At 44.5% G+C, this 14,524-nt stretch overlaps 2 protein-coding genes across 3 annotated transcripts; both read right to left on the bottom strand.

Annotated features, from left to right (window-relative positions):
- Nucleotides 1-675: 675 nt before the first annotated feature.
- Nucleotides 676-2,866, bottom strand: LOC111072173 (heat shock protein 60A). The gene is made up of 2 exons (XM_022363859.2): nucleotides 1,496-2,866; nucleotides 676-1,425 (listed from the first exon to the last, which is right to left on the bottom strand). The coding sequence occupies exons 1-2, from the start codon at nucleotides 2,864-2,866 to the stop codon at nucleotides 1,075-1,077; spliced, it is 1,722 nt and encodes a 573-aa protein (XP_022219551.1). The 3' UTR covers nucleotides 676-1,074.
- A 1,773-nt stretch (nucleotides 2,867-4,639) lies between these two features.
- On the bottom strand, nucleotides 4,640-9,060 carry LOC111072170 (apyrase). 2 transcript variants are annotated; one of them, XM_022363856.2, is made up of 8 exons: nucleotides 8,827-9,060; nucleotides 8,337-8,562; nucleotides 7,209-7,406; nucleotides 6,745-7,147; nucleotides 5,383-5,540; nucleotides 5,229-5,325; nucleotides 4,811-5,168; nucleotides 4,640-4,754 (listed from the first exon to the last, which is right to left on the bottom strand). In XM_022363856.2, exons 1-8 carry the CDS (start codon nucleotides 8,952-8,954, stop codon nucleotides 4,655-4,657), a joined length of 1,668 nt encoding a protein of 555 aa, XP_022219548.1. In that variant the 5' UTR covers nucleotides 8,955-9,060; the 3' UTR covers nucleotides 4,640-4,654. The 2 variants fall into 2 exon arrangements, with proteins under 2 accessions (XP_022219548.1, XP_022219549.2); XM_022363857.2 differs by lacking the exons at nucleotides 4,640-4,754; nucleotides 4,811-5,168; nucleotides 5,229-5,325; nucleotides 5,383-5,540 and adding exons at nucleotides 5,651-5,823; nucleotides 5,912-6,266; nucleotides 6,332-6,428; nucleotides 6,490-6,647 and having other exon boundaries at nucleotides 8,827-9,057.
- Nucleotides 9,061-14,524: the final 5,464 nt, after the last annotated feature.

Raw genomic sequence — 14,524 nt, 5'->3', positions numbered from 1 at the left:
AGCCAGCGAGCGGCGAGAGAGCAGCATATCCCTGTGGCAAAGACGCTGGGACCAAGCGGAAAAGGGGAGGTGGACCAGACGGCTCATCCCCCAGCTTAGAACATGGCTGCAGAGACGGAGAGGCCAGATCGACCACTATATGGCCCAACTATTAACGGGGCATGGCTGCTTCAAGCAGTACCTGCATCGTTTTACACATGCTGACGACCCATACTGCAGCTACTGCGGGCCTGGAGTCGAAGAGGATGCAGAGCATGTCTGCTTCTAATGCCCCCGCTTCTCGCAAGAGCGAGGGAGGGTAGGGGAGACACTAGCGGAAGTCAATGTTGACACCCTCACAGAGCAGATGCTAGCCGATGAGCGATCATGGAACGCGGTCGCCAACATGACAGCATGCGTGATGAAGGAGCTGCGCAGGCTGGAGCGAAGCCGGACCGACTAAATCCGGCTGATGACCCCACAGTCCGCACCGCGAAGTAATGCCTAGCGGCAGTCCCGCGGTAACGGACCCATTCACCCGCACCCGTGCCTACCCATACCCCCATTACTATAAATTTTTAACACGTTGTTCTCCCAAAAAAAAAAAAAAACACACGTGAAAGTGTGGATGTCCGCCAGACACTACAAACGAGCGTATACTATTTTTAGAACATCGAGTTCGAAACCCTTTAAATGTCCTCAATGTAACTCCTGCTTTATTTTAAATTTTACAACTAACGGTATCTTTACATATATAACATGTAAAAAATAAATTTAAGGAATAGTTAAAAAAACGTTGAGCACAATGGAGGCGACGGCCGACGACGAAGCGAACGAAATTTTGGCGAGCCAGCATCCAGCCTTTTCATGTGTCTCCTATGTTTGCCAAAGGATAAATGCAAAGCAAAACTAAATTCCATCAGGGAAGAGAATGTGTGTGTGAATGAGAATAGCTGGATTCACAAACGTAAAGGATAATGGTGAGGCTCGCTGCGACTGCTGGAGTGGTAGAGTTTTAGAGTCGACGGCGATCGTGCAGCTCGCTTCTCCTCTGCTGACGTCCTGCATCATGACTTCAAAGATAGACTGATTCGCTTACATCATGCCACCCATGCCGCCCATTCCTCCCATGCCACCCATTCCACCCATTCCAGGCATTCCTGGGGCAGCATCGTCCTTGGGGATCTCAGTGACAACAGCCTCGGCTGTGGTCAGTAAAGAGGCAACACCGGCGGCATCCGTAATGGCCGTGCGCACCACCTTCGTGGGGTCAATAATTCCCTTCTCAATAAGGTTGCCGTACTCGCCCTTCAGGGCATCGTAGCCATAATCGCCCGACTGAGTTTCTACCTTCGCCACGACCATGGCTCCATCAATTCCGGCATTTTTAGCAATAGTCATGCAGGGCATGCGCAGGGCACGGCGCACGATGTCCACTCCAAGGGTCTGAAGAAGAATAATGTAAAAATAATTCAGTTCAGGCTGCAATAATTGATAAGCATTCCAATCTTATTACCTGATCGGCATTCTGGACGGCCACACTGTCCAGTTTCTCGATGCAGCGGAGCAGGGCAGTGCCACCACCGGGAACGATTCCTTCTTCGACAGCTGCGCGAGTGGCATTCAGGGCATCGTGGACTCGGTCTTTTTTCTCGTTCACCTCAACCTCGCTGGAGCCGCCAACGCGAAGCAGAGCAACGCCGGAGGCCAGACGGGCCAGGCGTTCCTGAAGCTTCTCCTTCTCATACTCGGAAGTGGTTTCGCCAATTTGGTCTTTGATTTGGTCAACGCGACGTTGGACGTCGTCCTTTTTTCCCTTGCCCTTCAGCAACAATGTGTCGTCCTTGGTGATAACCACCTCGCCTACCTGCCCAAGATCGCTTATCTTGACATCCTCCAGCTTGACGAGATCAGCATCGTCGCCAAAGACAATGCCACCTGAAGCGATGGCCATGTCTGTTAGGGTGGACTTGCGGTTGTCGCCGAAACCGGGGGCCTTGACGGCGGCCACCTGAAGACCGATCTTCAGGCGGTTCACCACCAGAGTGCTCAGGGCCTCACCATCGATGTCTTCGGCAATGATCACCAGGGGCTTGCGCTGCGTGTTCGCCAGCTCCAGTGCGGGAATAATGCTCTGCACCGAGGAGATCTTTTTCTCCGAAAGGAGCAGAAGAGCATCCTGAAACTCAACCTTTGCTCCCTTCGAAGAGTTGATGAAGTAGGGCGAGATGTAGCCACGGTCGAACTTCATGCCCTCAATAACCTCCAGCTCATCTGTGAGGGTCTTGCCGTCCTTGACTGTAATGACACCATCGCGTCCGACTCTCTTCATGGCCTCGCTGATTAAATTGCCAATGGCCTGGTCGCCATTGGCTGAGATGGTGGCCACCTGGGCAATCTCCTCGGGAGTCTTCACAGGGCGCGACATAGCCTTGAGGTTATCCTTGACGGTTTCTACAGCCAGCATTACGCCGCGACGTATCTCTACGGGATTGGCGCCCTTGGAGATCTTCTCAAAGCCTTCTTTGGCAATGGCTCGAGCAAGAACTGTGGCAGTCGTTGTACCGTCGCCGGCCTCCTCGTTTGTGTTGTTAGCCACATCCTGGACTAGCTTAGCACCAATGTTCTGGAATTTGTCCTTCAGTTCGATCGACTTAGCCACAGTCACACCGTCCTTGGTGATCTTGGGCGATCCCCACGACTGCTCGATGATCACATTGCGACCCTTGGGTCCCATCGTCACGGCCACTGCATCGGCCAGCACATCTACGCCCTGAAGCATCATGGCGCGCACCTCGGCGCCAAACTTCACGTCCTTTGCATAGCCCCGCATCGCCAGCTGGCGGCTGATGGAGGTGCGCGAAAGTGCAACAGGTAAGCGGAACATCTATGGAGAGAGATTAATGGTTGATGAGAATCGAGAATCAACCAACAAGAAGCATGTGCACGTGGTGCCCGCACAATTTATGTGGATTATTTACAATCTTTTTATATTTGATATGCAATTATTTAGTTGGTTGGCTTATGCAAACTCAAAAAAAATCCCTACTTATGTGTGTACATGTACATTGCATTACAACAAAAAAAAAAGTGGATTTCTTTGCTGAGAGTTCACTCAGGGGGGGGGGACACCATCGACCTGCTGAACCCGGCCATTGATAGCGATTGCTTGAGGCCAAAAGCAACAGAAGCATCACCGAGAATTCCAGAAGACATCGTTTATGTAACCCATGTTAAAAAATAGATACAACTAAATCCGACGAGAGGCCTCTTACGAAACACTAGAATATGACGCGAGGAGGCGGGGCCGTTGCCTGGACTGCCCAGTGGCCACATGCAATTCGCTGTGACAAATGTTAAATTGTGTTGATATGCCGGCGATTGGGGGAAAACCATGTGCTTTGGCTCTCAAGCATTACTGTTCAGTGGAAAGTTCGTGCGACATGTACGAGGAGCAGTCTTTTCTATTACCATTTATAAAATATGATAAACGCGAGACAAATTTCCGTAAGAAACCAATAATGTCATAAAAACACGAGTTGCCGGGTCTTTGCCTAGATTGTTCTCTCTTATATAACAGACTCGCGCCACACACACACACACACACACACACACACACACACACAGCAAAATTCAGCGAAAGCTGCGGGCAAAAAAGACCAGACAACTCGAATGACGTTGTAATTAAATGTATTAATTGTAACTTACTTTTAATAGAATTAGCAAGGTATTTTAACAGAGGACTAAATTCAACGTTGCGTTATATCTGACGAAAAGAGGGTTCAAACCAAAGAGGGCACTATCGATCGTATCGATATTTTGCTGCTAGCCTCTACTATCGATGGTTTTGAGACTATCATGATAGTATCGAGCTACAGTCGTTGCGCTTTTCATATGTTTGGATTGGCTGCTCTAAAATACAAAGACAACTTTGTAAACAAATCGACAGGTGGCATATAATTTTTACAATGGACAAGTTCCTTAAAGGTTTCAATGGTTTTTTGTTAATTATTTGAGCCCGATACTATTACGATAGTATTGATTGTTTTTTTTCAAAACATTCAACGTTGATATTCCTCGATCTTGATATTCCGTTTAATATTACTAGCTAGTTGGCCCTCTCAGCCCTAAACAAATAACTTTATCCGATAGATACATAAATATTCTACAAGATTGGCAAGTTTTCAGAAGTCATTTTTATTGGATTATTTACATATTAAAGTTCAAACAAAAACAACATAAAACGAATGTGACGTCGTTTTTGTGGCGTTGCCAGACTCGTGCAATTCGTAGTTGCTGCGGGCTGCCAAGCCTTGATATTTTGTGATATGAAATTCGTCAATTTTGATATTCAGTTTAATATTACTAGATAGTTGGCCCTCTCAGCCCTACAAAAAATAATTTTATCCAATTCCTCAATGTATTTTGTTGAGGATTGGCTAGTTTTCAGAACTCTTTTTCATTGGATTGTTTATATATTAAGCCTAGTACTCAGATCGAAAAAAACACCTAGCGAAGAGAATCAAGGTTGACATTCGTATGAAACCGATAAGACATTTTTTACGGCAAAAACTGTTTTCTAGGCTCTGTACGGAAGGCAGGCCCTGCTAACAACAAAATTTAATGAAAATGTTTGAATTTAATAAATTAATTTTATGTTCAAGCCAGTGCAGCTCTAAGTATTCACAAAATTAATTCTCTGCTCTATGCCTATTATGATTGGTCCAACTGCGCGCATATAGTTCATCAAGGAATCCAAGTCGAAGGGTCCCATCCTGTGGAAACAAAAAATTGTATTTAGAAATTCGCTTCTATGCGAAAATGTATTTACTCAAGATGCCCAGCATTTTCGCTAATTAAGTTGAACCCGTTTTTGCCATTGGCCAGGTATTCCATGACCACTAAACGATACGTCTTGGCTAGTTTGAGGGGCCTGTAAACGGGAACTTCGCAGTTGGAGCATCGTACTCGCACACTGACCACACGTTGACCAGAGGCAGCCGCTAGGTTGTAGTTAATGCGGAGTCCTGACACTTGTAGGAAGCGGGACGACCTCGGCGCCGATGAGCTGGAGTTCATGGGCACCACACTGTCCTCCAACAGATCCCATATATGCTGGCCCAGCAGGGTCAGGGAAACCAGGCGATTCTCCCAAGGGCACATGGCCACCAGCTGCTTGTATGTTATGTCTGTTGGGTGATTCAAATAGACAAATTAAATTCTCGGTGCAACTCGTTTGAAAAACTTACTGCCAGCTGGGATGGGCACCCGGAAGTTCCCCTGCGTTGTTATGGCAATGGTGACATTGCTCCAATTAGACCCGGAAGTCTTTGCATTCCTAAGAAACTAACGATACTTGCAATACAAATTTGCTTTAATCTGAATAGCGAATGGTCGACTCACTGCATGCAGCATGGCGTCTGTGTAAAGATTGCCAAGGTTACATTCCCCCTTGGAGCACTGGCTCTGCTGCAGATACACACGGCTCTGCCCCACAATCCTATTGGATGCGGCTTCCAGTTCTGCTTGCCAGGGACGCAGGGCCTGCAGGACCACATAATCTTGAAATCAAGCCAAATTATGTCATATCATTTATAAGTATTTTCAATAAGGATCTTTCTTTAGTTTCAAGTGTTAAGAATCTCAAGAATAAAGAAAATTTTGATTTTCTATTTGTACGACAAAAATAGATTTATTGGGATAAGTTAAGCAATTACAGATGAGACAATTTCTGGACTCGGAAATAATCAGTTGAGCACAGTGATGCGACCCTCGAGACCTACGTAGATGGGGTCTATGTGGGCCGTGTAAGAGATCAAAGCATCCACGTCCGTTACGCCCCTCCTGCAATCAAAGAGTAAACGAATAGATTGACCAGTGTAATTGGGTAGAGATTGAGAGATTTGAGAGATTCAGAGGTGATCGTACGTACTGGATGTCTGTGCCCTCTGCCAGCATGGTGTAGCCATCACCGCCCTGTTGCAGAAAGTCCGGCGAGGTAAGACGGTAGAGCTTGTACGGATCCAGCGGCTCGTAAACGGGGGTCTCGCAGTCAGCGCAACGAACTTGGACGAAAACGACTCGCGAGGATACGGGCTTGGTGTAGTCGTATTTGACTTTAATGCCCGAAAACTGCAGGTTAATGTAAGAGCTGGCCACCCCGTTCTCTAGGTCGATCTTGCTCACCGCATGCTCCAGAGCCGCGACGAGTCTGCTACCAGGAAGGTTGTAGGCCACTAACGTGTTCTCGAACGGCGACATGCTGATCATGTGGGCGTAGGTGAGATCTGTATGGAGGAAATGCTGTAAACCTCAATGACGATCATTTGACATGCCATCTCAATGTACTCACTGCCCCGGGAGAGCTTCACCCGCAGACCACCAATGTTCATTAGGCCCGCGGAGACATTTGTCCAGGCCTTCTGACCGAAAGGCGACAGTCCGATGAACTGAAAGGTTTGAGAGTGAGGTATAATCCAATGACGGCACTGAGCTGAGACCTCAACTTACCGAATGCACCATAGCGTCGCAGAAAAAGCTGCCCAGGTTGCACTCGCCGGCACCGCAGTCGTCCTTGGTTAGATCCACCTTGCTGGTGCCAATAACGACCTTACCCTGCTTATCTATGAGCTCTTTCCAAGGTTGAATAACTTCAAGTACGGCCTTATCTACGGCGAACACAAATCACAACGCACGGAAGTATTGGCCGAGGATCAGTCCAAGGCTCTTGCGGAGCGCGATATCGCTATATAGCCCCATACTCACCTTCCGGTACCTCCGCTCCCATGTAAATCGGGGCACCCTCGAAATCCAAGACATCGCCGTTGTCGTCAAAGTAGACGGTCAGATTGCCCACGTATCTGGCGTAGGCCGATGCCTGGACGATGAGCACGCGGTGTCCGGAGCTGTGGATGACTTCGGTGGGATAGTCGCCCGCTGGCTTGTGTGGACCTGGCGGGTCGCCAGTGTACAGGAAGGTGTGGGAGTGCGAGCCGACAATTACATCAATTACGTCACCGGCGTTAGCTGCAATCTCCTTGTCTACGTCGTAGCCGCAGTGCGAGATTACGATGATGATGTTGGCCCCCTGAGCCTTTAGCTGCTGCGCCTCCTCGCGAATGGCGTCGCTCTCATTGCGGAAGATCAATTTGCCTGTGTTAGCCAGGTCCTGGATAAGAACGGAACTCAGTCGTGGTCGCCACGTCGCCACATGTGGATCTACTACTTACGTATGTAGTCTCCAGGATGACGCCAATGAGTCCAATCTTGCGACCTCCCCGCTCTATGATTATCGAACTGTTGTACAAACCCTCCATGGTGGGCTCGTGGGCGCAGTCCATGTTGGCCACCAGCATGTTCGTGTCAATGGTCTCTAGGAAGGGCACGACGCCCTCGACCCCGTTGTCGAATTCGTGGTTGCCTAGGGTCTGAAATGGACACATCATTGATAACACTAGCCATCAGCAAAAAAAACGAGAAGGAACGTGTGAGTCGCTTATGGGGACGCGACGCTACTTTTATACCCATACTCAGTCAGTAAAAAACATGATTTATGTAGAATATTAAAATATTTTACATTTTACATTTTTTGCTAGATCTGTTATCTACATCTACAATGTATATTATACATCTAACATGTAGATTATACATGTACCATTTAGATTCTACATATTTTCGCTAGAGGGCGCTCGCCTACATAACGAGGCAGAGTGTGCGAGCGAGAAAGAGAATGAGTAGCGGGTCTCTTGCTGAAGGAGGCGGGGCAAGCAACTGAAATTTAATTTTTTCATTCTGGCTATACTATTGATCCGATCTGATTCAGGTTCGGCAATCTGGTAGATATTGGCATTCTCTACGATACTGCGTTTTTAGTTTTATCGTATCTTCAAAATTGTGCCTACCACAGATTTTCGTCGTGGGAGCGGAAGAGGGCGGGCCGAAATTTTGAAATACACTTGTAGCAGTGTGATATCACATGTGTCTGGAAACCAAATTCGGTTTTTCTAGCTCCTATAGTCTCTGAGATGTAGGCGCTCATCGAGACGGACAGATGATCAGACGGACAGGCGGACATGCCTATATCGACTCGGCTATTGATGCTGATCAAGAATATATATACTTTATGGGGTCGGAAACGTTTCCTTCTCTGCGTTACACACATCCACTTTTACCACAAATCTAATATACCCCTAAACTCTTCCCTTTGGGTATTACACACATTCACATCCACAAAAAAACTAAAATGTACCTACATATATACCTAAGCTCTTTAAGTACCGGGTATGAAAATTCGGATTTTGTTGACTAGTGTAACCATTTGCAGGTCATAGGGGTCTTTGTCCTCCGCTCCTACTCACCATGGCGTCGGCCGGCAGCATATTGAGGAACTCTTGGGTGACGTTCCAGCGGCCAATATTGTACCAGAGCGTACCCTGAAAGCTATCGCCCGCATTAATGTAGATCGGGTTGGACTCCTTCTGCTCCTCGAGAAGGCGCTTTACAGTATATACGGTTCGGGCATAGCCCCCGATGCACTCCTCGTCGCTGTCGCAGACGCCGCCGCTCGTGTCCGTGGGCTCGAATCTGGAGATCGTAATCGGGATTAGAATCCACTCGTGACTGGGCTGGTACTGGGACTCGGATCAGCTATCTTTGTCATGGCCGTATCGTTATCAGAATCAGTATCGGTATCAGCATGGTTCACATAAGTGCGGGAAATGTTTTCGATAAGCCGCGGGCATGAATTGCCGTAGTTTACGGCCGGCTCCGCGATTGTGGCCGTGATGTGAGGCACCATAAACTTGATTGAATTTTATTAGGCTCTTGGCTTGGCCTGTAATACCTTACCTGGCATGGAAGTCGTTTATGTGTATTATAGAAACTGGGAATCCGTTCTCTGCAGCCCCAATTCCGCGAATCGTAGAAAGTGCCAGGATCATTACTGATCCCATCAGCCGGATGAACATGAACTGCATCTTTATCTCGGGCACAAGTGCTTTCTTTCAACGAATAACCGCAGAAAAATTAAATTATTCCGCCCAGCCCAAGTGCTGTCGATAAAGCAACTGAATGGCCAAAGCTTCAAGCACTCCAATGACCGCAAAAACTCAATGGGATTCGGGCTCTATGAACTGATAATACAGATACCCGATCAGTAATCCCTTCCCTCCTCGCTTATAGTATACTGATTAGCGACTGTCACCTAAATAAAAAAATAATAATAGGGTTTATCTGAAATCGACGAAAGCTGTACGAATTTCTTTGAAATGAAATTTACTCTTAAGTTATAAAAAATCAATTAGCGCGTCTAAAAATTAAAATCTTTATAATGCTGTGGAAAAACTATATAGTTTTGTACCCTTGCAAGAGTACCAAGGCCTTGGTAAGGTATTATGTAGGTATATTCTTGATCCGTATACTGAAAAAAAAAATGTTAAAAAGAAGAACACACACACACATTTAAATTAAATATGTGGTTAAAAAAAAACATAGTGCAAAAAAATAGAATTCACTTTGTTTTAAAAAATATGTAAAAAAAGTATTTAAAAATATACTTATATACATCTATATATACTTATAAAAATGGAGAGATACAAATTTATAGTGAATCATCACGTGAGATCGGCTGGGCATGTTTTTTTTCGGACGAATATACACGGTTCATCTACGCCAAGATGAATGCTTCTATCTTGGCTTGCTTTTGGTGAAAATTAGAGGCCCTATATCCTTCACTTCTTTGCGTACTGTGGATTTGTGCTGTGCGCCACTTTTCGTACCCGTACTCAAAAAGAGTAAAGGGATGGTGAAAGTGGATGTGTTCAACGCATAGAAGGAAACGTTTCCGACCCCATAAAGTATATATATTCTTGGTCAGCATCAATAGCCGAGTCGATATAGCCCTGTCCGTCTGTCTGTCTGTTCGTCCGTCCGTCTGTCCGTCTCGATGAGCGCCTAGATCTCAGAGACTATAAGAGCTAGAGAAACCAAATTTGGTTTCCAGACTCATGTGATATCACACTGCTACAAGTGTATTTCAAAATTTCGCACCGCCCCTACAAAAGACGAAAATCTGTGGCAGGCACAATTTTGAAGATACGAGAAAACTAAAAACGATCTAATTCAGATTCGGTAATCTGGTAGATATGGGCATTTTCTACGATACTGCGTTTTTAGTTTTATCGTATCTTTAAAATTGTGGCTGCCACAGATTTTCGTCCTTTGTGGAGGCGGAAGAGGGCGGGGCGAAATTTTTAAATACACTTGTAGCAGTGTGATATCACATGAGTATGGAAACCAAATTTGGTTTCTCTAGCTCTTATAGTCTCTGAGATCCAGGCGCTCAACGAGACGGACAGACGGACAGGCGGACATGCCTATATCGACTCGGCTATTGATGCTGACCAAGAATATATATACTTTATGGGGTCGGAAACGTTTCCTTCTATGCGTTACACACATCCACTTTTACCACAAATCTAATATACCCCTTAACTCTTTTTTGAGTACGGGTATAAAAATGAACTTTCAGTTGCTTGTAGAATCTAAATGGCACATATATAATCTACATGTTAGATGTAAAATATACATTGTAGAAGTAGATAACAGATGTAGCAAAAAAATGTAACATGTAAAATGTTCTTTTTAATTCTAAAATTCTCAAAAATCATAAGCTCCAAAATGTATATACTGTCTGAGTACGGGTATAAGTAGAGTCGCGTCCCCAGAAGCGACTCAAACGTTCCTCCTCGATAAGCTAAAGCTACAAGTCGGCTCCTTTCGATATTTATTGAAATATCGATAAATGACAATATTTGTGGAAATTTGAAGAAGTGCAAACATAACGAAAACATATAAGGGATAATTTTTGGAGCTTGTAATTTGTCAATTCGAGAAAGCAATATGTTCACACATATAAAGTGCACAGTTAACGTCACTTAAAAATTCCTCTCTCGACTTACTAGCAAAAACATAGAGAATGTACAGGGTGTCGTATTCCAGTGGCGAGGAGTGTATTTGCCTTCGTGTCTGTTGTCTTTGCATACCTGCTCCCATCCCATGAAGAAAAACTTAAATGCTATTACTGTTATAAATTTAGAATATTTAAATACCTATTCAGGCGTGCCTTAGTCATTTTAGTTCTTAGCCTAGTATTCCCTCTTCTAAACGAATTGAATTACCCTTCCACAGTTTGTAGCTGTGGCAGTGCTTGCATTTTTTATATGCACAAATAAAAAAAAAAAACAAAAATGGAAAGCCCGGATGAGTAGATCATTACCTCATACTTAGAGTTTGCAATAATTGTACATATGGGCGTTACGCCAGGCCAAAAATCATGGAAAGTCAATAAAATTTCCAAATTGATTGAAATGTAACTAATTTACTTTATTGATATGTAATTTCATTAACTTTGATGCGAAAACCTATTCAAATAAGCAAAAGTTCACGTTTTTGGTAAATTCTGGTATTTTTATAGACATGTTTTCTTTTACTATTATCTCCTAGGAAAAATATGATTCTTGATAAGAGTTTCTCCTTTAAGTCTTTCTAACATATGGAACTACCTAAAAAGAAATTATCCGAAAAGTTGTCCAACAACAGTATTATTTTTGGGCTTTTTTTATCTCGGAATTTGGTAACGTCACCGCCAGTAACGTTCGTCAGATGTCTCTGCCTTACAGCAAAAAACAGGGAAGGTTTTTACATTTTAGGTTAGATTAGGTTTATAGGGCTGCTCGATCGAAGTCGGGGTCACTCGAAGGCATGTCTGCCTATTGTGATGCTCACACTCGTCACGGGATATTTTCCGGTGCCTAGGGAGGTTTCGCAAACCATCCCGAGGACTCTATAAAGAGCACCAGTTTCTCTAGAGGCATGTTTTCCAGGCAGTCCTGGTCTTCGTAGAAAGCACCGCCGAGTATTCGGAGACGCCTCCCTATGAGTGCAGGACAGTTGCAGAGAAGGTGATGGATGCTCTCTATTTCCTCCTCGTTCCTGCAGCTGCGACATAAGTCATGGTGGGGCAGTCTGTACCTTGTGGCCGTGCGGCCGATGACACAGTGCCCCGTTATAACTCCCGTCAGTGTTCGCACCCGATTCTTCCTGAAGCTTAGGAGAGTCTTGGTGGGTTTAAGGGTAATAGTGGGGCCAAAGCGAGCAAGAGATCTCACAGTTGGGTGAGGTGTTCCACCTCCTGTCCGATCTCGTTCTTGCTCGGCCCATGTCTCGTAGTGGCCTCCGTATGTCGCTGACTGCGTCCGCCATTGGCTTGGCCGATCCAGTTCTGGCACACTCGTCGCACTCTCGTTGCCCGCTTGTCGGTGTGACCCGGAACCCACGTGAGTGTGATTGAATGCGCGCTGATCTGGTTCAGTGCGTCCACCGTATCACGTACGAGTCTGCTTTTGGTCTTGCAGGATACCAGGGCTTTGATGGCTGCTTGACTGTCAACGCAGATTGCTATGTTCCTCGGAGGTACCTCCAAGGTGTATACCAAATTTGCCGCTTGCCATACTGCATATATCTCCGCCTGGAATACACTGCACCAGTCTGGTAGTCATAGGGATATGTTGTTTGCTAGTTCCTCAGAGCTTCTCTTCCAGCTCCTGTCCCCTCGGCCGTCTTTTACCCGTCGGTTAAAATTGAGAGGAAATATGGAGGAAATAAACCACACTTTTGCGAATATCAAGACCTTGAAATGAAAAGTATTATTTTTGGCTGAAAACGTAAAACGCAAAAGTAAGTAATCCAGCTTTTACTTGTCTGCTTGTCTGATTAAAAAATTTGAGTGGCTCTTTAAAATTGGTACTTTTGGGTCTTCCGTCTCAAAAGGTTGCCGAGCCCTGGCATAGGCTGTAACCTTATATCCTTTTCTCCCCAGCTGAAGAAGAAGGTCGTTGAGGACCAGGTTCCACAGGAGAGGGGATATAACTCCTCCCTGCGGAGTGCCTCGTGGAATCGTCTTTCTTGACGAGGAAGAGCCTAGATTGGCGCTTACACAACACGATTTTTCCTCAAGGAACAAAACCAACTTTTTATTAAAGATTTGGGGCTTAGAAATGGTTTGTTGATATTTTTTTTTCTATGGCAGAACTTTTTTTTGAAGAATTTTTTAAATCTGGTATTTTTTTTAAGCTTTTTTCAGAGGTAGCGATAGTTTTTTTTTCACATAACTTTAGTATCTTACGTCTGGTTGTAAAGAACTTTGCTATTTTGAAAAGATAAAACAGCTAGAAGTTAAGCCCAAACACTTTGTGATTACAGCTTACCGTCTGGGAAATATAAAGCATTGAAATGCAAAAATGATGATTTTTGTGCGGTATTTTTTACGAAATTTTGACTTTAAAAACTCAGGAAAAGTCGAAATTATATCTTGTGTCCTCTATTTTTTGTGTATATGTGCGTTAATTTGGCGTCGTTTAAGGTATCGCTCATTAAAATCTATGGAGAGACTTTGGAGCTAAAATTCGTTAACCAAACCTAAAAAATGAAAAAAAATTAACAAAAAATACCTTTTGGAAGGTTGCGGGCCCAATTGCCAATTAGGAACAAAGAAACAAAAAAGGGTTGTACATTTGGTACCTGATCGCGTTCCTTTGGTATTAAATGTATCTGAGGTAACCTAGTTCAGGTCAAATGTTTCCTTTATATTCTCACAAGTGCTGGTCGACACAAATTAGATCTTGTCGCGTCTACCTAATCATAATCATGGATAAATAACTCTGTGCCTATAGTGTCTGTGCCTTAGTGTAGTAAGAACAACAGTGGAAGGTCGCGTGTGACTTGAAGGTTGTAGCCATGTTAACGGGATTGCAAGGTGGTTACACAAAACACTGCTGCTTCCTGTGCCTATGGGATAGTAGAGCTAGAGAACAGCATTATTCAACAAAACTCTGGCCAAAACGGGAGGAACATACTTTGGAAAATTACAATGTAAAGAATGCAGCTCTCGTGAAGTTTGAAGACGTTATTTTACCACCATTACACATTAAGCTGGGACTAATGAAAAATTTTGTTAAGGAAGGTGAATCGACGAGTTACCTAAAAACTGTTTTTCCACGTCTGTCGCTGGCAAAAGTGAAAGAAGGAGTATTTGATGGCCCCCAAATTCCTCTAAAAGATGATGGATTTGAAAATATTTTATCTACGAATGAAAAAGCAGCTTGGAACTCATTCCGAATGGTAGTAGCAAATTTTCTTGGCAACAGCAAGAGTGATGATTACGTTAATATCGTTCAAGACCTAATTGAGAATTATGAAAAAATTGGAGCAAACATGTCACTAAAAATCCATTTCCTACACTCCCACTTGGACTTTTTTCCGACAAACCTAGGGGCGTTAGTGATGAACACGGAGAGAGATTTCACCAACAATTAAAGGCTATGGAACAACGTTATCAAGGTGTTTGGAATGAAAACATGATGGGCGACTATGTGTGGACTCTCATAAGGGAATCTGATTGGAGTGACAAAGGAAGACAGCCAGAAAACTTAAATTATTTTATGAACAGTAACAAGCAGTAAAAAATAAAAAGTTTGTATATCCTTAG

This window comes from Drosophila obscura, unplaced genomic scaffold, assembly GCF_018151105.1.
Source record: "Drosophila obscura isolate BZ-5 IFL unplaced genomic scaffold, ASM1815110v1 contig_75, whole genome shotgun sequence".
NCBI classification, from domain to species: domain Eukaryota; kingdom Metazoa; phylum Arthropoda; class Insecta; order Diptera; family Drosophilidae; genus Drosophila; species Drosophila obscura.
The sequence above is the reverse complement of the archived record's forward strand: the minus strand, read 5'-3'. Positions and strand labels throughout refer to the sequence as shown.

Coding starts and splice junctions, on each gene's coding strand:
- LOC111072170 (XM_022363856.2), bottom strand. CDS start 8,954: ATGCAGTTCATGTTCATCCGGCTGATGGGATCAGTAATGATCCTGGCA. Junction 5,326..5,382: donor CAGACGCCATGCTGCATGCA/GTGAGTCGACCA, acceptor AAGTATCGTTAG/TTTCTTAGGAATGCAAAGAC. Junction 4,755..4,810: donor GAAAATGCTGGGCATCTTGA/GTAAATACATTT, acceptor TTGTTTCCACAG/GATGGGACCCTTCGACTTGG.
- LOC111072173 (XM_022363859.2), bottom strand. CDS start 2,866: ATGTTCCGCTTACCTGTTGCACTTTCGCGCACCTCCATCAGCCGCCAG. Junction 1,426..1,495: donor CCGTCCAGAATGCCGATCAG/GTAATAAGATTG, acceptor ATTCTTCTTCAG/ACCCTTGGAGTGGACATCGT.